This window comes from Cynocephalus volans, chromosome 8 (genome assembly GCF_027409185.1).
Source record: "Cynocephalus volans isolate mCynVol1 chromosome 8, mCynVol1.pri, whole genome shotgun sequence".
NCBI lineage: Eukaryota > Metazoa > Chordata > Mammalia > Dermoptera > Cynocephalidae > Cynocephalus > Cynocephalus volans.
In genome coordinates this window covers 14,671,042-14,691,837 of record NC_084467.1, presented here as the reverse complement: position 1 = coordinate 14,691,837, position 20,796 = coordinate 14,671,042, and the positions used below count along the sequence as shown (strand labels likewise).

At 44.1% G+C, this 20,796-nt stretch overlaps 1 protein-coding gene across 5 annotated transcripts in view; it reads left to right on the top strand.

Annotated features, from left to right (window-relative positions):
* UBR4 (ubiquitin protein ligase E3 component n-recognin 4) overlaps positions 1 to 20,796 on the top strand; it is a 128,249-nt gene that overhangs the window by 89,602 nt on the left and 17,851 nt on the right. For all 5 annotated transcript variants that reach the window (XM_063105281.1, XM_063105279.1, XM_063105278.1 and 2 more), the window contains 22 exons: positions 348 to 473; positions 592 to 720; positions 1,558 to 1,901; positions 3,545 to 3,635; positions 3,946 to 4,030; positions 4,183 to 4,310; positions 7,122 to 7,251; positions 7,364 to 7,521; positions 8,267 to 8,376; positions 8,893 to 9,034; positions 9,407 to 9,488; positions 9,795 to 9,968; positions 11,806 to 11,927; positions 12,999 to 13,196; positions 13,912 to 13,992; positions 16,331 to 16,418; positions 16,965 to 17,092; positions 18,004 to 18,111; positions 18,596 to 18,715; positions 19,469 to 19,659; positions 20,089 to 20,262; positions 20,631 to 20,730. In XM_063105281.1, the coding sequence (XP_062961351.1) occupies positions 348 to 473; positions 592 to 720; positions 1,558 to 1,901; positions 3,545 to 3,635; positions 3,946 to 4,030; positions 4,183 to 4,310; positions 7,122 to 7,251; positions 7,364 to 7,521; positions 8,267 to 8,376; positions 8,893 to 9,034; positions 9,407 to 9,488; positions 9,795 to 9,968; positions 11,806 to 11,927; positions 12,999 to 13,196; positions 13,912 to 13,992; positions 16,331 to 16,418; positions 16,965 to 17,092; positions 18,004 to 18,111; positions 18,596 to 18,715; positions 19,469 to 19,659; positions 20,089 to 20,262; positions 20,631 to 20,730 (3,009 nt within the window). The remainder of the gene's footprint in view (positions 1 to 347; positions 474 to 591; positions 721 to 1,557; positions 1,902 to 3,544; positions 3,636 to 3,945; positions 4,031 to 4,182; positions 4,311 to 7,121; positions 7,252 to 7,363; positions 7,522 to 8,266; positions 8,377 to 8,892; positions 9,035 to 9,406; positions 9,489 to 9,794; positions 9,969 to 11,805; positions 11,928 to 12,998; positions 13,197 to 13,911; positions 13,993 to 16,330; positions 16,419 to 16,964; positions 17,093 to 18,003; positions 18,112 to 18,595; positions 18,716 to 19,468; positions 19,660 to 20,088; positions 20,263 to 20,630; positions 20,731 to 20,796) is intronic.

Sequence of the window (20,796 nt, the reverse complement as noted above, 5' to 3'; positions counted from 1 at the left end):
CAGTGAAAGGGAGGACCTATTGGGATAGCAAAAGAACATTCGAGAGTCAGAAGGACAAAAGTTCCAATTTAAAAAGCAGCTGTGCTTTATAATACTTGTGTGACCTGGCAGTAATTACTTCTCTCAGAATTGTATTTTATTGTATATCATATATGTATATTGTATGTTATTAAAAATAATATACATACCTCATAGTCTTATTGTGAAGGACAGAGGAGAGGGAATGTGTGAAACGTTGTGTCTGACCTATAGGAAATGTTTCAGTAAATGGTTAGCATTTAGGATTACTCAGGGAAAGTCATTGTGCTAAAAAGCCTTCACACAGGTCCTTGTCTCTTCCTGTATAGGCTGTTTCCAATATCAATACACTTCTGGACAAAGCCGATCGAGTGTATCATCAGCTGATGGGACATCGGCCACAGCTAGAGAACCTGCTCTGCAAAGTGAATGAGGCAGCTCCAGAAAAGCCACAGGTATCCCAAGCTAAAAGGAGCATTTAGAGAGGGCTTTGGGTCATAATCAGAAGACTGGCCCTGGAAGAGATTATTTCAGGGTAGAAGTCTAACAATAACTTACCCCTTGGGATTGCAGGATGACTCAGGAACGGCAGGGGGCATCAGCTCCACTTCAGCCAGTGTGAATCGTTACATCCTGCAGTTGGCTCAGGAGTACTGTGGAGACTGCAAGAACTCTTTTGATGAACTCTCCAAAATCATCCAGGTAGAGAAATGGGAGCAGCTTTTGAATGTGTTTTGTTGGAGCATTATCGATATTATTTTCAAAGCAGTCCTGTTGCTCTTATCCAGCAATTCAGTTCTTGGTATTGCACTTGCCCAGTCCAGCTAAAAAGGCAGGCAGAATGGCTGTACCAAAGAACATCTTTCTCACTGTGGTTTCTGGCACTTGTCAGAGAGCTGAGTTCATGCTAGAAAACTCAGGATAATAGAGATGGGAGGTCAGCATAGATTTGGTTTTTTTGGCCATCAACAGCCTATCTTTTAGAAGAAGAATTACTGGTTTTAAAATATTAAGTTCCAAGATTCTCTTCTCTCTCTTTCTGAAGTGCCATGTTTGCCTGGTGGAACGATAAGGGCACACCAACTGGAGTCAGCCAGGGTGGGCCATGTGATGGTTGGAGTGTTACAAGCCTGATCTCCATGGGATGGGAGGCTGGCTGCAGACAGTGGAGAGCACAAGTTTACCTCCTCCCCACAAATTGCCAGTGTGCCAACTTCGCTACATGTGTGCAAGTTTTCTGACCTTGTCTGTTCTTTAAGAGACAGCGTTAGTGGTAGTTAAGAGCATGAGCCTGCAATCAGTCAGTTCTGACTCTGACTCTTACTTTGGACAGGCCAGCTGGCATGGCTCACTGTAAAATGGGGATAAAGTTTCCTCCTCTGTAAAATGGTGACAAAGTATCTGACTTGTAGGGTTATTGAGAAGGTTCAATTTTATAATGCATGCAGAGTTTTTCTTTTTTTCCAAAGCAAAGTTAATTTTCTAATTACTCCTTATTGTAAATGCTTATTTCTTCCACTTTTGTCTTTTTGTTCTTAGAAAGTCTTTGCTTCCCGCAAAGAGTTGTTGGAATATGACCTGCAGCAAAGGGAGGCGGCCACCAAATCCTCCCGGACCTCTGTGCAGCCCACATTCACTGCCAGCCAGTACCGCGCCTTATCTGTCCTGGGCTGTGGCCACACCTCCTCCACTAAATGCTATGGCTGTGCCTCGGCCGTCACAGAACATTGTATCACACTCCTCCGGGCCCTGGCCACCAACCCAGCCCTGAGGCACATCCTTGTCTCCCAGGGCCTTATACGGGAGCTCTTTGATTACAGTCTCCGCAGAGGGGCCGCGGCCATGCGGGAAGAGGTCCGCCAGCTCATGTGCCTCCTGACTCGGTTAGAGCCTGCATCATGATTATGAGCCTAGTAGTTCCTGCTGACTACTGGGGTTGGTGGCAGAGACAATGCTGGGAGCACTAAAGGGGCAGAGAATTGTGCTTCTCACTACTAAACAGGTTAGGTAGCTTACCAGAGAGGAGGAGTGAGATGATATACAGGGTGTAGATGAGCAGACTTGGGGAGCATTGAAACCCAGGTTTTTTTATAAATGGTATAGTTGGATTTTACTTTGTTGGTTCCAGTGAGGAACACTGAGAAAACTGTCTCTAAGTCCTGGTGAGGAAGGAGAAGGGAGTGACTGGACCCTTGGACTCACACATAAGAAGAGAGTGGAGCAGTGGGGCCTAGGGATCAAGATCCTGGACTCTGGATCTAAAAGACCCAAGCTCAGTATCTGATACTTTGCACTACATGCCTTGGACAAATTATTTAATTTCTCTGAGCTCCCATTTTCCTCATCTGAAAAATACTGATAGTAATAAATGGTTTAAAGGCTTGTGATTAGGATGAATGAAACATTTCAGTAAATAATAACTCATGTTTGTTGAGTACTTAGTATGTACCAGACACTACACCCAGAGTTTTATGTGGATTATTCACTGAGTATATGGCATACATTCTGAAACATGTTAGGTGCTTTATAAATGTTATTTGCTATATTATTTATTCCCTCATTTAACAAGTATTTATTGACCATCCCCTGAATGCCAGGCACTGTTCTAGACTCTGGGGATAGTCGTAAATGAAGTAAAGTCCCTACCCTCATGGGGCCTACATTCTAGATGGCGAGAACTGCAGTAAACAAATTATTACACAATATAATATCATGAAATAAGATCGTGAAGAAAAACAGGCAGGAATAGGGACCCTGATAGCAGGAGGGCAGACTGTTTTGGGTAAGGTGGTCAAGGAAGATCTCTCTGAGGGGGGTGATAGTTGCACAAAGTTCTGTGTGAAGGAAGGGAGCGAGCCATTCCAGTGTCTCAAGCATGAGAGGCAGGCGTGTGCCAGGAGCACTGGGGAGCGACAGGGAGGCCTGTGCAGCTGGAGAGAAGGCTGCTGTAGGAAAGCACAGGGAGAAAGATTAGGTCAGCATTTCCAGGGGCCAGATCCTCTAGGGTCTTGTGGGCTATCCTAGGACTTTGGGTCTTATTCAAAGTGGTTGGGAAGATGTGATATGGTTTATGTTTTTGTTATTATTAATAATAATAGGAACATTATTACAAAGGAGCATAGATAGGATATGTGGGTGCCTTGTGGGAAGTGACATGGAGGCAGTTGAAGAAGATGAGGAAGTTGTGACACAGCCTGAGAGTGGACCCCTAGGTTTTGGAGACTAACACATCAGATAGCACCTGGGGGCTGTGCAGCCTTGGGCGTGGACCCTGTGCATTAGTGCTGCCCTTCCTTCAGTTAGTGTCTGTTCCCAAGAAAGGCCACTGTGACATGCCCTATTTTATTGCAGACCAGGTTTTGTGAGGCTAAAGTCATCGTCTTGCCCCTGGGAAGGAAGTAGCAGATTTTAGGCTAGGTGGTCCAAGATATTGATTTCACTTTCTCTGGGCTCCTTCAGGCAGAAAGGAGGGTCACAACCAATTGTGAATGACAGGCTAACAAGTTCCATTTCTTTGCCTCTCCAGAGACAATCCAGAAGCCACCCAGCAAATGAACGACCTCATTATTGGCAAAGTCTCCACAGCCCTGAAGGGCCACTGGGCCAATCCCGATTTGGTGAGCAGAACTAGGCATCTTCCCCAACTCCTCCCTCATGGTCCTCCTGTGTTCCCTCCTCCATCCAGCCTCACTGTGGTGGCTGAGGAGACAAGGAGCAGCACACTTGCAGGGTCACATCCCAGAGTGATTTTCCCAGGTTAGAACCCGGAGCACAGGGGTCTCCATCTCTCCTTTTCCTCCTGATTAGGCCACCTCTGACCAGATAGTTAAGTTATGAGTCTCTGTTTGGAGCCTGGACCTAACCTTGATCCTTGCACTGACCCTTCAGATCCTTCTCTACTCATGTCTCTTCCTGTTGGCCTTCTAGGCAAGTAGCCTTCAGTATGAAATGCTGTTACTGACAGATTCTATCTCGAAGGAAGACAGCTGCTGGGAGCTACGGCTACGCTGTGGTGAGTTAGGGGCTTTTCAGAGAAAGAAGGCTCCTAGGCGCGGTCCTGACACCAGAGGGGAGAGGAGAAGGGAAAACGACACTTACATAGCCTCTGTTAGGACATGTGTGGTGTGTTGTGATTGTGACTCTGCCTTTCTTGACCATCCACAGCCCTCAGCCTTTTCCTCATGGCTGTGAATATTAAGACACCCGTGGTTGTTGAGAACATCACCCTCATGTGCCTGCGGATCTTGCAGAAGCTGATTAAACCACCTGCTCCAACTAGCAAGAAGAACAAGGTAGTGGGCCAAGTGGGAGATTCTAAGAGCAGGACAGGTCAGCTGCCCACCTCACTCCCTGGCCAGGGAGTGCCCTGCCATGCCTCTTCAAGTTCTCTGCCTTACCTTGAACCCACCTGGCCTGGATGGGCACCAGTGCTGCCTTTGCCTTAGTTCAGCAGAGAGGGATTGGGACTTTTCAGAAGGAGATTGAGAATAAGATAACCATGAAGATGTAAAAACATAGTGCAAAGTCCTGTGAAGGACTGCCTCTTTCTCCAGTGATGTCAGATGACTTGTGGCTCCCAGAAAACACTGTGTTCTTTCCTACCCCTGTGCCTTTGCACATGCAGTGTTGTGCAGTGGTAGAAATCCTAGGCTCTGAAGCAGACTTCTTGAGTTCAAATCCCAGATCTTTCATTACTAGCATTGTGACATTGGGCAAGTTACTTATGAGTTTCTCTATGAAAAGGAAGACAGTCTCCACCTTGAAGTGTTGTGAAAAATAAATGACTTAATGCTCAGAACAGTGTCTGCCTAAATTAGTTCTTAATAAATGTTAGTAATGGCTATATGCTGTTTTCCCTGCTTAGAATGTTCTCCTCTACTTTATTAGCTGCTGCTTAGAAGATCTAGTTCTCTACTGGGCTAGTTGTCAGTTCCTTGAATCCAGGGACTGTCTTATTAATATCTTTTAGCATATAATAGTTGCTTAGTAAATTGTTAAGTGAATGAATATAACCAAGTTTTTCATCCTAAAATCACTGTGGATGAGCCACAGGTTGATTTGCTTATACCAGCTTGTAGAATATGCAGGCTGTAATTCTTTCTCTTGGCCATCTCTGAAGCTGTCTGTCTCCAACTCACCCTGGTCCTTCCTTGGGCCATTCTGATTCCTGGTCCATCCTGATGGACTATCCCTTGGTGGGGAATAGAGTCTTCATGGCAGGAAGATAGCTTTCTGAGTGATAAGCACTAGGGGTTATGGTTAGGGAGGAAGCTGGACATTGAACAATTTCCTTTTTTTCTTGCCCATGTCTGCCCATACAGTCCTCAGAAAAGACAGGACTTGGGCAACCTCTTTCCTCCTTTCCTTTGATGAATGAAGGATTATTTCCTCTCAGAGCTGATTTCCAGCAAATAAAATCGGCCTTTGGTTGAAAGAGGAAATTCATTCCCACATAACTCATTTTTTCCACAGTGAGAGGCAAAAGGAGATTTTCCCAGACTGACTTACCCTTTAAGCACTGAGGCCCAGTGTTAATATTCCCATTTTGCTCAGATTTAACCTAAAGAGACCAGTAGTTCTCAAAATTTGTCTCTCAGACCCCTGGGTATTCCCAAGACTTTTCAGGGAATCTGTGAGGACAAAGTTATTTTTAGAATTATTCTAAGACACTGTTTGCCCTTTTTACTCTACTGATTTTTGTGCTGATGGTGCAGAATCCTCAGTGCTGGGTGAGCCAGCTGGTGCCTTAGCAGGAAAAGGCGGTGGCACCACACTGTACTAGCAGTTCCCACTGCCATGCGCTTTCATCCGAGAACATCCTTGATGAAGCAGTACCAATCTCCACTCTTGAGTACTTATCTTTTTAATGCTCAGTGTGCAGAATGGGAAGTATACAAAAAGCGACCCTGCTGCACCTGCGAGTACCATGGTTGTCCTGAGGAAAAGAAACCGAGCCAGCTGCGTGTGTGCTTGAAAGAATGACTGATGGGCATATGGGGGCGGTTCAGGTTGAGGTACTTAGGTGACATTTTCTGCAAAAATGAATGAAATGAGCTTGTCACTTTAAGAAGAATTGACATAACTCTGTGAACCAGTATTCTTTAAATGACCAATGCATGTTACAGCATCATGCTGGGCAAAAGATGAACTTTAGCGTAACGGACTATGAAAAGTTTACTGGTGTGGTTTCAGAGTCCACATTACAGCTAATCCTTAAGAACCTGTAATTTGTTGAACTTTGGTGTGGTAGCAAAGAAGAAAATCCACGATTAACTAAAAAAAGCTATTAAATTATTCTTCCCTTTTCCAGCTATATATCTGTGAGGCAAGATGTTTTTCATACCCCAGCCAAAACAACATATCACAACAGTTTAAACACAAAAACAGATATGAGAATTCAGCTGTCTTATTAAGGTAGTCATTAAATGATTGTCATAAATACAAAACTCCTTTCTCTAGATTCTTTTTGTTTTGGAAAATGTAAAAAATGTTATTAGGTTGATAAGTAATGAATTTGTTTTTTCTTATTTTAAAATGAATTGCTAACTATTTTAAGAATTTCTCAGTTTTAATTCTTAACAGGATAAATATTGGTAGATATAACTGTATAAACAGAAGCTCTTTGGAGTCCCCAGTAATTTTTGAAGAGTGTAGCAGGGTCCTGAGGACAAAAGTTTGAGAAGCACTGGGTTAAGAGTGCTGTCTGGGCTCTTTGCTGTGCGAGCTAGCTCTTGTTACTAACAGTTCTTTACATTCTGGAGATGGCACAGTGACCCCTTGCAGGTTTATGCTTTGGGAAACTGCAAATCAGCCTTGGGATAGGAATTAGTGCATGTGGCGACGGGATTGTCCGTAGGAAGCCAGCAACATCTCACGCACAATAAAAATCAGTGACCTTAAGTGCAGCATGGAGATGCTTCTGCTAAATTGGATCAAAATAGTTTAACAGGAATACCTATTTGGGCATAAAAGATATACTTGTTTATCCTCTTGATCTTCTTGCCTTTGCACATCATCCCTTGGGGTGCCAGTGTCATTCTGTTGGAGCTGTAGCTTGGGTGTGCTCTCAAGCTCTCTCACTTTGCTCCTCTTGCTTCCTCCAGGATGTCCCTGTTGAGGCCCTCACCACAGTGAAGCCATACTGCAATGAGATCCACGCCCAGGCTCAGCTATGGCTCAAGAGAGATCCCAAGGCATCCTATGAAGCGTGGAAGAAGTGTCTTCCTATCAGAGGTGTGTCTCTCTCTTCAAGACGTGGGGAACCAGTCTCTCCTGCCCCTGTCCTGACAAGCCCCCCTTTTCTATCACTGTTACTTACCTATCCCCGCAACCCTTGGCCTTTCAGGGATAGATGGCAATGGGAAATCCCCCAGCAAATCAGAGCTTCACCATCTCTATTTGACCGAGAAGTACGTGTGGAGGTGGAAACAGTTCCTGAGTCGTCGGGGGAAGAGGACCTCCCCCTTGGATCTCAAACTGGGGCATAACAACTGGCTGCGGCAAGTAAGTGACCGTCTCCCAGGCTCCTCACATACTGTGCCCTGGCCCCCAATGCTGAGCAGTGTGTGTCTGCCCCTCATCACATGTCTCTTCTGCTTTGTCTTCTTTCTCTTTGCTATTCTTTCTTCCTTTCAAATAGGAAGCAGGTAGAGGTTCTTGGTTGCAGCCACCAGCATAGTGGACTGGCCAAAACAGAACTTCCTCTGCCTTTCTTGTCAAGCTCCTCGTGCTGTCTGCTCTCCTCCCTGACTCCCTAAAGGAATGAAACTTCAGTGCCTATGCTTTCCTCTTCTCCTTCCATCTTTCATGTCTTCTGCTGTCTTTCGCTCCCTCTTCTTTCTAGTTAATGTTTTAAAGGGTTAAAGTAACTATATGTTAGAAGATCTATTTGTTCATTGATATGTGAACAAGGAAATACTTAGTTTACATTAAATGAAAATATTTAGCATATAGATGTCTCCAAAGTCTTTGCTAAGGAAAATCCTTGCTTGTCTTTTTTCCTACTTCAGTCATCTTAGGTATGTTCTCCAAATTACTTGATGGAGAAATCTCCATAGAGAAGTAGCCTCTTTCCCAGTGTACAACAGTCAGGTTTTGTGTTAGTTGTTGATTGTTACCTTTAACCTTTTCCTCAAGAGGTTTCCAGAGGACTTCTTCCAGATGGGTGGCAGTTGACTGTGCCCTGCTGGGGGCCTGGTGGACAAGGCATCGTTTGAGCCTGGGGCCTCCCCTCTCCCATGTCTTGCAGGTACTCTTTACTCCAGCAACGCAGGCTGCACGGCAGGCAGCCTGCACCATTGTGGAAGCTCTAGCTACCATCCCCAGCCGCAAGCAGCAGGTCCTCGACCTGCTCACCAGGTACTATTTGGGGGTGGGATGGGGAGGGTGGTTAGACTTCATCTAGAACATTTTCCTCTTTCCTGGGGGAATCCATAGGTCAGGGTGATGGACGGCACATCTGGGGGTGTGTAACCATCTCATTCCATGTAGAAGGCCACAGAGAAAACAAAGTATTAAAACGCTGAATTTTAGTGGTGGTAGTAGTAGTAGTAGTAGTAGTAGTAGTAGTAGTAGTAGTAGTAGTAGTAGTAGTAGTAGTAGTAGTAGTAGTAGTAGTAATAACAGCAGCAGCTAATATTTATTGAAATCTTTTGAGCACATAAATGTTTGGCAAGCATTCCCTGTGTTGTGCATTATCTTATTTATTCCCTGTGGTGTGCAAGGAATTCTTCCCAAGTGTGGGAAGTTCCCAAGTGAAAAGTCTGGAGTTTTCTCAGTCATCCTCTCTCCACCCTGTAAAAGGTGCAGAAGATGGAAAGAGAAAAGGGGAACTGTTGGGCTTCTCTAATAGTGTCCTGTCCCTCTTGATGGCAGTTACCTGGACGAGCTGAGCGTAGCTGGGGAGTGTGCAGCTGAGTACTTGGCTCTCTACCAGAAGCTCATCACTTCTGCGCACTGGAAAGTCTACCTAGCCGCTCGGGGAGTCCTGCCCTACGTGGGCAACCTCATCACCAAGGTATCCCACCCCAGTAACCAGCGCGCCACCTTCCCTTAGTGCTCCTTTCGTTGTGCTCTGATGCAAACTTTGTGTGGTTCTTTTTTACTGAGAAAACACATTTGTTGAAAAGATTATTTTTATGACTTTATTACGTTTATCATATGCCCACAGCAATCTATTGGAGGTGTGCAGGCTGTTGCCAATTTTTAAGCAATCCTCTCACAGCAATACAATTGTCCCTGGTTTCTTGGAGAGAAGTTCTGCAAGGTTTAGAATAAGAAGATGTGACTACTGAGTGTCTTTGGTTGGTGCTGCCAGCTCCTGGGACAGTGGTAGAAGTGACTGGTATTGTTAGCAGTGCTGTCACACTGTGCTTGTCATTCTGTTTAGGAAATAGCCCGTTTGCTGGCCCTGGAGGAGGCCACACTGAGCACTGATCTGCAGCAAGGCTATGCCCTCAAAAGTCTCACAGGTAGGGAGAGTGTGTGGCCCTTCCTTTAGGGCATCCTTGGTATGTTTCAAGGACTGACCCTTAGTTCCTTGGGTGCTGGGTTTCACTCACTTCCCTCTTTTATTGACTGTAGTGCAGATTTAAACGTGGCATATTTCTCCTTATGGATGTGTTTACGTTTTTGAGCTATTGACCAGTTCAGTTCATTGAGCATCTGCTCTGTGCCATGCACAAGGATAGATTTTTCCCTGCTTTTGAAGACACCTACCTTCCTTGCTTATATTATCATGCAAAGCTCTTGCAGCAACTTTTTTCCTGTCTCCACAGGCCTACTTTCCTCCTTTGTTGAGGTGGAATCCATCAAAAGGCACTTTAAAAGTCGCTTGGTGGGTACCGTGCTGAATGGATATCTGTGCTTGCGAAAGCTGGTGGTGCAGAGGACCAAGCTGATTGATGAGACGCAGGATATGCTGCTGGAGATGCTGGAGGACATGACCACAGGTAGTACTGCCAAGCGGCCTGGAACTTGGAGCCTGGGGCTGGCTAGTGCATCAGTCTGATGTTCCCAAGTTCTGCAGAGCCAGAGGAGGGGTGGCAAACATCTCCCTGCATTCAAAGAAAGAAACTCATCTCTCAAGAGTATTGGTTCTTGGAGTTGTAAGTTCTAGAGCTGGGCTCAATCACTTTGGACTTTTTATTTGAGCTCATAGAGCAGGATAAGGTCAAGAGTTCTAAGATCTGTCTTTGATCAGTTATGGAAAATTCTCAGCCACTATCTCCTTAATTGCTTCTGCTCCATTGTCTCTCCCTCATCCTGTAGAACTCCATTTGCACTGTCATCGATATCAATTCACCTCTTTTTCACAGTGTTCATCTTATTGTATGTTTATGCTGCATTTTGGATAATTTTTTCAGTTCATTGATTTTTTTTCTTCAATATGTGTAATATGTTTATTCTACCCATTGAGTTCTTACAGTTGTAGATTTTTATACTCTTGTTATTCACATTTCTCATCTCTTATAATCTTTAAGCATATTACGCATATTTGTGTCTGATAATTCTAACATTTGCAATATTTGTAGGTCTGATTCTGCTGTTATTCTGGCTCTTGCTCATTGTGTCTTAAGTCATGTTATATTTTGTGATTTTTGACTGTGACATCATATTTTTGAGGTTTATCTGTGGAAGTTCTTTAGGACTGAGTCAAAGATGAGTTTATTCAGAGAGGATTTATAACTATTCTTTGAGGCACTGCAGGGTGCTGCTGTCCCAGATCTACCTTCAAGGAAGTTCTGAGCTTCACGTTTTTTAGACCTCCTAGGTAATTTGAGGTTTGAGCCACAAACCCTTATGTGGGGATAGGTTGTTATGAGTTTTCAGAGATTTTTTTTCCCCCTCTACTCAATTCCAAATTTTGAGAGACAATTTCCTTTCAGTTATTTGTTCAGGGGAAAGGGAGAGCTATTTCTAATTGATCCTTATACTAAGAGTATAGCTCTTTTGGGGTGTCAGATTTGTGTTTTTTTGGGGGGCGGTGGTTCCTGCGAGACTCCTCCACCTCAGTAGATTTGAGGCTTTGTATACAGCTTTCAAATCCAGCCAGGCCGTGGAAACCAAAGCTCACGGAAAAAACCACCTTCAGTGTTTTGCTTATCTACTTGGGTTCCTGATTTCTCTTAGTTTTTGGTTTTTGATTTTTCTTTGCCAGTGTGGCAGCTCACTGCTACATCTTTATTCAACATTCGAAATTGTTTTTAAGTGGTGGGGATAGGTCAGAGGACCTCCTATGCCATATTGCCTGATATGGGGTCCTTCTGATGTCATTTTTATCCTGCATGCTGAGCTGGTTTGTGACCTTGTCAGTGGAACCCCTTTAAAGACCATATTTCTTCCCCTTCATGTGACTTGAAGTTGTCTTTTTGGCTGTCTTCCTAATCTTCTAGAACAAAGCTTAAAACTATAACTTGCCTTTGATTTGACTAGAATACAGTTAGGATTATTATTTGACATTTTGTGAGTGCCTGTTTTTGGTAAGATGTTGTTAAATGGAATAAGGCATTGTTCTTAAGAAGGTTTTATCCTTAGAGCTAGAAATACACACAAGTATGATGCAGTATGTTGACTTGTGCATTAAAGATTTTAAATTGGATGTGGTCTGAGTATAAAACCAATCACCATAAAGTTTCCAGTTGAACTATTGATATTGCTGCGTAGGGCATTTAAAGGCTTACCGGGCAGAAAGAAACCGTCAGTGATGGTACTTCATTTAAAGTCTCATCTCAGTTTCTGTGGGTGAAGCTCTTTCTTAACTAAATTTGCCACTTTGATTTCTGGCAGGTACAGAATCGGAAACCAAGGCCTTCATGGCTGTGTGCATTGAGACAGCCAAGCGCTACAATCTGGATGACTACCGGACTCCTGTCTTCATCTTTGAGAGGCTCTGTAGCATCATTTATCCCGTAAGTAGGGTGGCGTTTCCCATGGCACTCAGGTGTCAGCTTGAGCCACTTTGCCGTTAAGCCTCTTGGTGATTCATTATAGTCTTGATGAATCTTACTGGCACTGGGCCGTTTAGTTAATGTTTTAGGGAGATCCACTGACATAAAACAGAAGCAATCTCATAATTTTCCTATGTTTAATGTTGAGAAATCTAATGACTTTTATTGGTCTTATTTCCTAGACTCCAGGTCAAGATTAGCTTTTTTTTTTAAAAAAAAACTAGGTCCAAATTTCCATTGCCAAAATCCCATGCTTATCAACCCAACAATGAGTTGTGGAAGAAGCAATTTTGACCTAGAGTGTAAAGACTTTCCCTCACTTCCTTCTTCCCCCCGCCCCCGCCTTATTTTGCACACACATGCAGCATGTGTGTTTTTTTCTTAAGCTGAGCTATATAGAAGCACCTGTGATCCAAAAACCCACTCCTGCTGATGAGAAAGGATGAAATATGCCAGTACCATCAGTTAACGATGCGAGGTCATTGGGTTGGGCATGAATGTTGTGTCATATAGAGAAGCCCTCCTCTTGACTTCAGGATCATCATTGATGAAGTCATCTGGCCCCAGATTGGTTAGCATCATATGAGATGAGCAGGAGGAGAAGGAAAGCTCCCCAAACTTCATTTCAGTAACACAGCTTTTGTGTCACTCCTTGTCTGCTTATTGCGTTAGCTTTTCTCTCCTAATCCACCCTTGAGTTTCAAGAGGCGATACTTGATGTTTAAGGCTATTTGAACTATATTTGGATTTTTTGTTTTTGTCTCTTTTTTTTTTTTTTTTTTTTTTTGGTGCTGTTATTCAGATTCTAACTGAGGTTGCTGTGGGCACAATGCAGAGTACTAATCACTATATGATCATAGCCTATATTTGGATTTTTAAAATTACCTCTGAGCTTCCTATCCTTTATATCTTTAAGTGTGTACAAGGCTTGAAGAGTTTGGTGTTTCCCTCAGAGTGTCCATAGAACAAGATAGCATGGTATAAATCTCTGCCTCTGCCATTCCTTCGTGCGTCTTTGTCTCTGTCCTTTAGGAGGAGAATGAAGTCACTGAGTTCTTTGTGACGCTTGAGAAGGATCCTCAACAAGAAGACTTCTTACAGGGCAGGATGCCTGGGAACCCGTATAGCAGCAATGAACCAGGCATCGGGCCGCTTATGAGGGATATAAAGAACAAGATTTGCCAGGACTGTGACTTGGTGGCTCTCCTGGAGGATGACAGTGGGATGGAGGTAATGAGCACAGGACTGTGCTGCTGGGTTAAGAGCGTGGGCTGGGATCCAATCTAGGTGCTTCCCCTTAGTGGCTGATTAACCATGGGCAGGTAGCTTGCTTTAGCTTCCTCATCTGTAAGTTGGGGTTAATGATACCTGCCTTCCTACCTCACCTGGTGTTAAGATTAAAAGGGCTCTGCCTAATGCCTGGCATGAAGTAAGCAAATGGTTAGCGGCTATTGGTTATAGTGGTGGTCAGTTTTTATTATTGCTGCTTTTGACAGAGGCTTCCCAATGGTTCCAAGTTGAGGTCCCCAAGTACTGGCATTTTAGCCCCTCTGCAGATTTATGGCCCTGTATCTGATACCTTCTGGCAGACAACCTCTAGGGTCTGGCGTTATATACGTGATGAAAGGCATGTTGGGTGAAATAGAGAAAATTGCTTTTTCTGGTGCTGATCCTGAAGTGGACTCAGGATAGGAGAAGGTCCTCCGCAGGAGTTTCTGAGCTGGAGTCCATGGCTATGTAAAGGGTGTTTGTAACCCTTGAAATTGTGCACACAATTCTGTGTGTTGTGTACATGTGCAGTTTTTGAGTGGAATTGTTGATGGAGAGGTCCATGATGCACAAAAATTTTGAGTTTTGAACCACTGCCATAAAGTGCCCTTTGATCTTAAAATGTATTTGCCTTACAATTATTTGCAATAAAAGCCTCATCTACTTTTCTTTTCAGCTTCTAGTGAACAATAAAATCATTAGTTTGGACCTTCCCGTGGCTGAGGTTTACAAGAAGGTCTGGTGTACCACGAATGAGGTAGGTGCTTGTTTTCTTGTTTGGTGGTGTGGTTTTACTTTTGACTTACGCAGACTTGTATCAGCAGGAGCTGTTGTTAATCATCACTTAACCTAGCTTGTAGCAGCACTTTTATGAGCTTTACTTCCCCTGTTTGAAGTTGTGTGGAGAAAACTGATCATCTTTTCCTCCTTTGGAGGCATCTGAATAGTGAAGCTTGAGGAGCTTCAGAGCATGAGCATTTCCCCTCTGTGCGCAGCGCAGGCTGGCTGTGCAAGTCCTCAAGCCCCAAAAGTTCAAGACCAGCCAGTGTCTGAAGATGCACTGTGATGGGGACCCTCACTGTCCAGGGCCCTTTTAGGATGGGCATGTCTTGACTAAGATTAGTTCTCAGCTTTTATGGGCCTGCTAATTTTTCTAGTAGCTGTGTCAAGGAGCATCGTTTCTGTTTTTACTAATTGTGGAGTTGAAACTTCAACAGGCAGTATTCTTGAGGAGGGGAAAAAGGAAATGGTGGAAGTATGGGGTGCTCTGGTCCTTCTGGTCACCTCAGTGCCATTTGTCCATTATGGAAGTCTTACAGATTCCACTTCACCTTTCCCTCCTCTTAGTCTCTCTCTCTTCCTTCCTTTCCTTTCTTCCTATGTCCTTTCCTTCCCCTCCATTCTCTCTCTTACTCCCATTCCTAATCTTTGGTTTCTCTTAGCAAATGAATCAAATAGGTAACTTCATTATAGAAAACTAGTGAATCAATGAAACATGGCAGACTTTTCTATACTTAGTTCCAAATGTTTCTGTAGAGTTTAAGAAACTAAATTAGCAGCTTGCTGTAGGTACATTTTGTCTTTTAGTTACACATTTTTGCCTCTCCTTTTTGTTCTCCTGCTGTGCTGGGAGTCCTGGTCCCTGTTTACTGTTGGTCTACTGCCAGCTGGGTAGATGTAGCACTATTGGCAGAGAGACAGGCAGAAGACTGTCTCAGCCAGTGCATCTTGTCACCAATATGTTAGCATCAAAACAGAACAATATAGATTTAATCCCTGATGTGCATAAAAAATTAAGACCAAGCGTCTGTGAGCACTCTTGTAAATGATGTAGTGAACCCAAAGAATACACGTGAACCATGTACATTCTTTTGAACCATGAAGCAAGATGGAAGTTGAAAACCATTCGCCCCTCACACTGATGTGCTTAATGCACTGAGGGGTTCTTCTGGACAAGAAGCTTTTTATCTGGGCCTTCAACTTCCCTTCTCTACTTTCCCCTCCATTTCCTTGATAAACAGCCCATATCTTTAGCTACTGACCAGAACCTGTTCTGTTTTCTGTGTCTCTAATTGTGTCTGTGGTTGTGCTCTCTCTGAGGAGTTCCCATTGGGCTTCCATAGCTGGAAGCAGTTCTGGAACTGGCCTTTCTGACAGGTTCTCTCCCTCCAGGGTTTACTGTCCTTTAGCTGAGCTTGGGCTTGGAGGCAGGTAGCTTGAATTAGTGTGGTACCTCGTCACCCACCTAATTTCATATAGTGTGGCTATGAGCTCCCATTTATCATCTCCAAAATGAGAATAATATAATATGTTGGAGTGCCTAGTACAGTACCTGGCACAGAGTGAACACTTAATGATCCTCCAGTTTAGTAAAGTTGCTATAATCTAGTAATTTGCAAGAGGCTTGTTTCTAATCATTCCAATCAGGTTCTGGGTTTTAGCTTGAAGAGGTTTGGATGAACCGTCTCCTTACTGTATGGTTATATGAAGACCTCAGAATCTCATTGGCAAAGATTGATGTTTTCTCTTTTTTTGCTTTTGATTCCTGAGACTTGATTCGAAGCTCTTTGATCTAAATGATCTTGCTTGTTCTGAGTAGTATTCCCTGTTAGTTAGAGAGGTTTCTACTCCTGAGGGAACACAGGCTTGGAATTAGACCCGGACTGGATAACTTTGGATAAGCTGTTAACCTTGTATGAAAGGATAATATAAAAATAAAGTGCTTAATTCACGTAGGGCCTAGCATAGAGTAAAACACTCAATTAATAATTGTTATATGGGCCCGACCCCGTGGCTCACTCAGGAGAGTGCGGCACTGGGAGCTATTACATAGTGTTTCAATAAAATTGGATGAGATAATGTCTGTAAAATACTTCACACAATGCCTAGCCTGTAGCAGACACTAAAGAAAATTAGCTTCCTTTCCCCTAAGTGAATTGCAGTGTGTTTGGATTCTAAGAGATGTTGTGGTTAAGACCTTGTAGAAAAATGGAGGTTCTGCACATTACTGAGGCAGTAAGCAAGACCAGGTGTCAAGCCGTTTGCACTTTTCTGGGCCTATGTACAAGTACCTTTCTCCAATTTTCTCTGCTCAGGGAGAGCCCATGAGGATCGTTTATCGGATGCGGGGGTTGCTGGGTGATGCTACTGAGGAGTTTATCGAGTCCTTAGACTCTACCACAGGTATGGTCTTTGACAGACAATGCTACAGATTGAATTTGAGGCTTGGGATTAAAGAGCAGGTCACGTGTCAGGACTTAGGGGTATTCTCAGTAAATACTCTCTTGTATGTACCTTTGCATCAGAATAGGGAGGACATTACTTCTCCAACAGGGGAAAAATACAGGCCTCTATGGCCTGATCCAGACATGTCCGGGAGTTGGAAAAAATCAACCTTTTAGGGAAAAATGCAATTAGCAACATACTTGACTTCAGATTTACTTTAGCTTAGTGTTTTTTTCCCCCTCCATTGATGACAGTGGTGCTTATATTCCCATGTTTGACTAAATAATTGTAATTTTCTTGAACCTTGAAAAAAGCTCCTATTGGTATGAGATAGTGTAGTTTAGTGTCCAGTACTGACCAGTTTTATTGGCTACATCTTTATTGAACATATGGAAAAGGACTATCAGCTATCAGTCTGAAAGAGGGCTGTTTTGTTCTGGGCTCTCTGTTTTATTCTCATCTTCACCTTCCCTCTGTTTCTGCTTGGCTTCCCTTCTCCCCCAGATGAAGAAGAAGATGAAGAAGAAGTGTATAAGATGGCTGGTGTGATGGCCCAGTGTGGGGGCCTGGAATGCATGCTAAACAGATTGGCAGGGATCAAAGATTTCAAGCAGGGACGACACCTTCTAACAGTGAGTTGGGGACAGCAAGGTGGAGACCAACCTTTTGGCTTTGCAAGAGGCCTCTGGCCTCTTGTGGCCATCATGCCATGTAACCCTAGAGGGCAGCATGGTGCCACGGACCAGTGCAAGCCAATGAAGGACCTGGCAGCTTCCCTGAGCCCTCTACATCTTAGGCCCCCCCCCCGCCCCTCCTCCTGGTCCACTCCCCGCAATAAAACAGTGTGATGGCAGCCTTCTGTGATGGCTCTTTAGTTATCTGTGGAGCCAATGTCTGATAGTCTTTTCCCAAATAACAGCACTTAAGTCAGTCATTATTATCATTATTATTTTATTATTGCATTTTAAGTGGAATTTTTAATGTAACTTATTTCTTGTATGGTAGGATTTTGTTTGGGTGTTCATTCAGCTATCTTGTCAGTAAGGATTAGAGGCTTCCAGAGGCACCACAAGTATTTTACACTTCTTTTCACCCCTCAGCGTATATGAGGACAAATATTATTGTGCCTGTGTTTTAAATGACCTTCTTGGTCCTGAGTTTCCACAGCCCATGAGCTCTGGGATCATTCTGTTTACTATTAATTCAGAGTCTAAGTTAGTGCTGGGATTTCCCCAATACAATAGAGTGTCACCTATTCCATTAAGAATTGGGTGTCACTGCCACGGTTTCAGAGATAGTAGAGATGTACCCAGCCCACAGGAGCTACCTCTGGAGCACATTGCTATTTGAAATGCTAACCTGATAAGGGAGCCAAGCCATCTTACTGTGTCCCCTTAAGGTTCACTTCTCCCTGCTGTCCTCTGCATTTCAGGAAGAGCGCCTGCTGATTGTATATGACCCCTCTTAGACATTTCTTTCCTGCTGGTCCCCACATCTTACACTTCAGATGGTGTCATGGGTTTTGACTGGCTTTTCTTGTCAGGTGCTGCTGAAATTGTTTGGTTACTGTGTAAAGGTGAAAGTCAACCGGCAGCAGCTGGTCAAGCTGGAAATGAACACTTTGAACGTCATGCTGGGGACTCTAAATCTGGTAAAGAATGTGGGCTGCAAATGATGAAGAGTGGGCCTTGGAAGTCCTGGGTGGGGGAAAGACATCTCATTTCCTCTGGGCTCAGATGAAATGGACTTGTGGCTTCTTTAAGCCCTTCATCTGTGCAGCTGACTGCTGTGGAGGCTCAGGTCATTTAGCTGGCCCTTCTCCTATTTGCTCACCCCCATGCTGCTTCCATGGCACCCCAGACCTGAGTTCAGATCAGAGACAAGGACGGCAGTCCCCAAAACAGTCCGGACAACACACCAATGGAAAGTAGCATCCCTCTTCTTGGGGCAGCCAGGAAAGAGATCTGGAACATCACATTTTCACTGTCCTAAAAAGCCCACACACTTTTGTTCCTCTCAGAACACGCATACACGTGCATACACACAGTCTCTGAGAATGAAGTTCTTGAAGAAGCAGAAGCCATGTGAGTGGCTGTGGCTTTATCCTGAGAGTGACTGGCTCTTTCCTCCTATAGGCCCTGGTAGCTGAGCAAGAAAGCAAGGACAGTGGGGGTGCAGCTGTGGCTGAGCAGGTGCTTAGCATCATGGAGATCATTCTAGACGAGTCCAATGCTGAGCCCCTGAGTGAGGACAAGGTAAGTGGGGCCCAGTCCCTCCATCAACAGACACTGGGAGCCTGCACTGTTTCAATACCAACAACAGGCTTGTTTGTTTCTGGCTAAGCTCAACCAGGGATGACTGAACCTGCTCAGGTCATAGGAATGGCAAGGCTCAACTAATAGTGACATCATTGCATTGAAGCCTGAGATCTTTGAATTCAGAGGAAACAAAGCTGCTAAGGATATTCTTTCACTCAGAAGCTGCTCATTAATGGAATCCTGGCATGTCCCAAGTTATAGACAGGGGCCTTAGTCCAACCTTTCATTTCACAGTTGAGGAAACTCAAAGTCCAGAGAAATTAAGTGAGCTCTTCAGTGTTATATAGTTGGTTACTGTGGAATCAGGCCTAGAACCCAGGTCTCCAACCCCTGTTCAGGTTCTCTCCATTGACTGCACCTCTCACTTCCTCCATTCTTATAGATGCTAATGGTTTTGCTAGAGCTATGACCAAATGAATGTCCAGCCGTCTACATTCTCTTGGAGGATTGGGGGGAGGATTATATTGGTATATTTTGACCACCTGAGACTATTAACAGAGACATCACAGAAACTCAGAAACTAATTTATCAAGTGAAACATGCTGTTAATTCTCCAGGAAGTGCTGAGACACAGTTCTCCTAGGGCTACTTCTGGTGGCTTTGATGGAAGTGGATGACCTTTGGGGGTCACTTGCTGCAGCCACAGACATGACCACATTAATGGGCCTTTCACCTTCTTTTCTGTTGCAGGGCAACCTCCTGCTGACAGGTGACAAGGATCAACTTGTGATGCTGTTGGACCAGATCAACAGCACCTTCGTTCGCTCCAACCCTAGTGTGCTCCAGGGCCTGCTTCGCATAATCCCATACCTTTCCTTTGGAGAGGTGGAGAAAATGCAGATTTTGGTGGAGCGATTCAAACCGTACTGTAACTTTGATAAGTATGTTGCTTGGATTTCTTAAAGCTAAGTGAGAGTCCCCACAAAAATTCTTAAATAGCTTTGTGAGACTCCTGAATTTCTGGCTTTTAAGAGGCTCAGTCTAGTTGGTGAGTCAGTAGTTAAAATATATTGTGTTAAAGTGGCAGATGTCTAGACAGAGAAGGTGCAGTGGTTAGTGAGACTGGCAAGGGGTATGACAGAATGGAGGGAGTAACGTATGCAAAAGCATGAGAAGGCAAGAGAACGTTGTGAGTTTGGGAGACATAGAAGGTAAGAGAGAGAGTGATAGGAGTCAGAAGAGTCTTTATGTCCTGTTAAGGAATTTAGACTTGATCCTATAGGCTGTTGAAGATTGTTAACCAAGAAAATGACATGATCAGTTTCTGTTCTGCCTTTCACACCCTCAGACTCTTAGCTCTTTCCTCCTAGGTATGATGAAGATCACAGTGGTGATGATAAAGTCTTCCTGGACTGCTTTTGTAAAATAGCAGCTGGCATCAAGAACAACAGCAATGGGCATCAGCTGAAGGATCTGATTCTCCAGAAGGGAATCACCCAAAGTGCACTTGACTACATGAAAAAGCACATCCCCAGTGCCAAGAAGTAAGAAGCCCCTCCCTCAGAGTGCCTGCTTGCCTTTTCTTTTTCCATCATTATCTTGGCGTAAAGCTTCGTGTGTGCCCTTTTGCCCTTCTTGGGGCCTCCATCCCCTTCTGGAAACTATCAGGGTGACCACTCCACCACTGCAGAGTCCTTTGGGGCTAAGGGAAAAGGATGGCAGCTTGTTGGTTTCTATTAAGAGTACTCATTTCTATCTGGCTTCTCAGCTGGGTGTTCATTGTGATTCTTTTTGATACTCTTGAAGGGTCACGTTTAAACAAGAACTGGGAATTTAAACACACTAGAATCAACAACTGGTTTCTAGGTAGTCTTTACTTTCTGGCCTGCTAATACCTTCCTTTGCTTTGCAGTTTGGATGCTGACATCTGGAAAAAGTTTTTGTCTCGCCCAGCCCTGCCATTTATCTTGAGGCTTCTTCGGGGCCTGGCCATGCAGCACCCTGCCACTCAGGTGAGTAGCCAGCATGCAGGTGGACCTCATTCTACAGATAGGACATGTAGTGTGAGGGAACGGGAA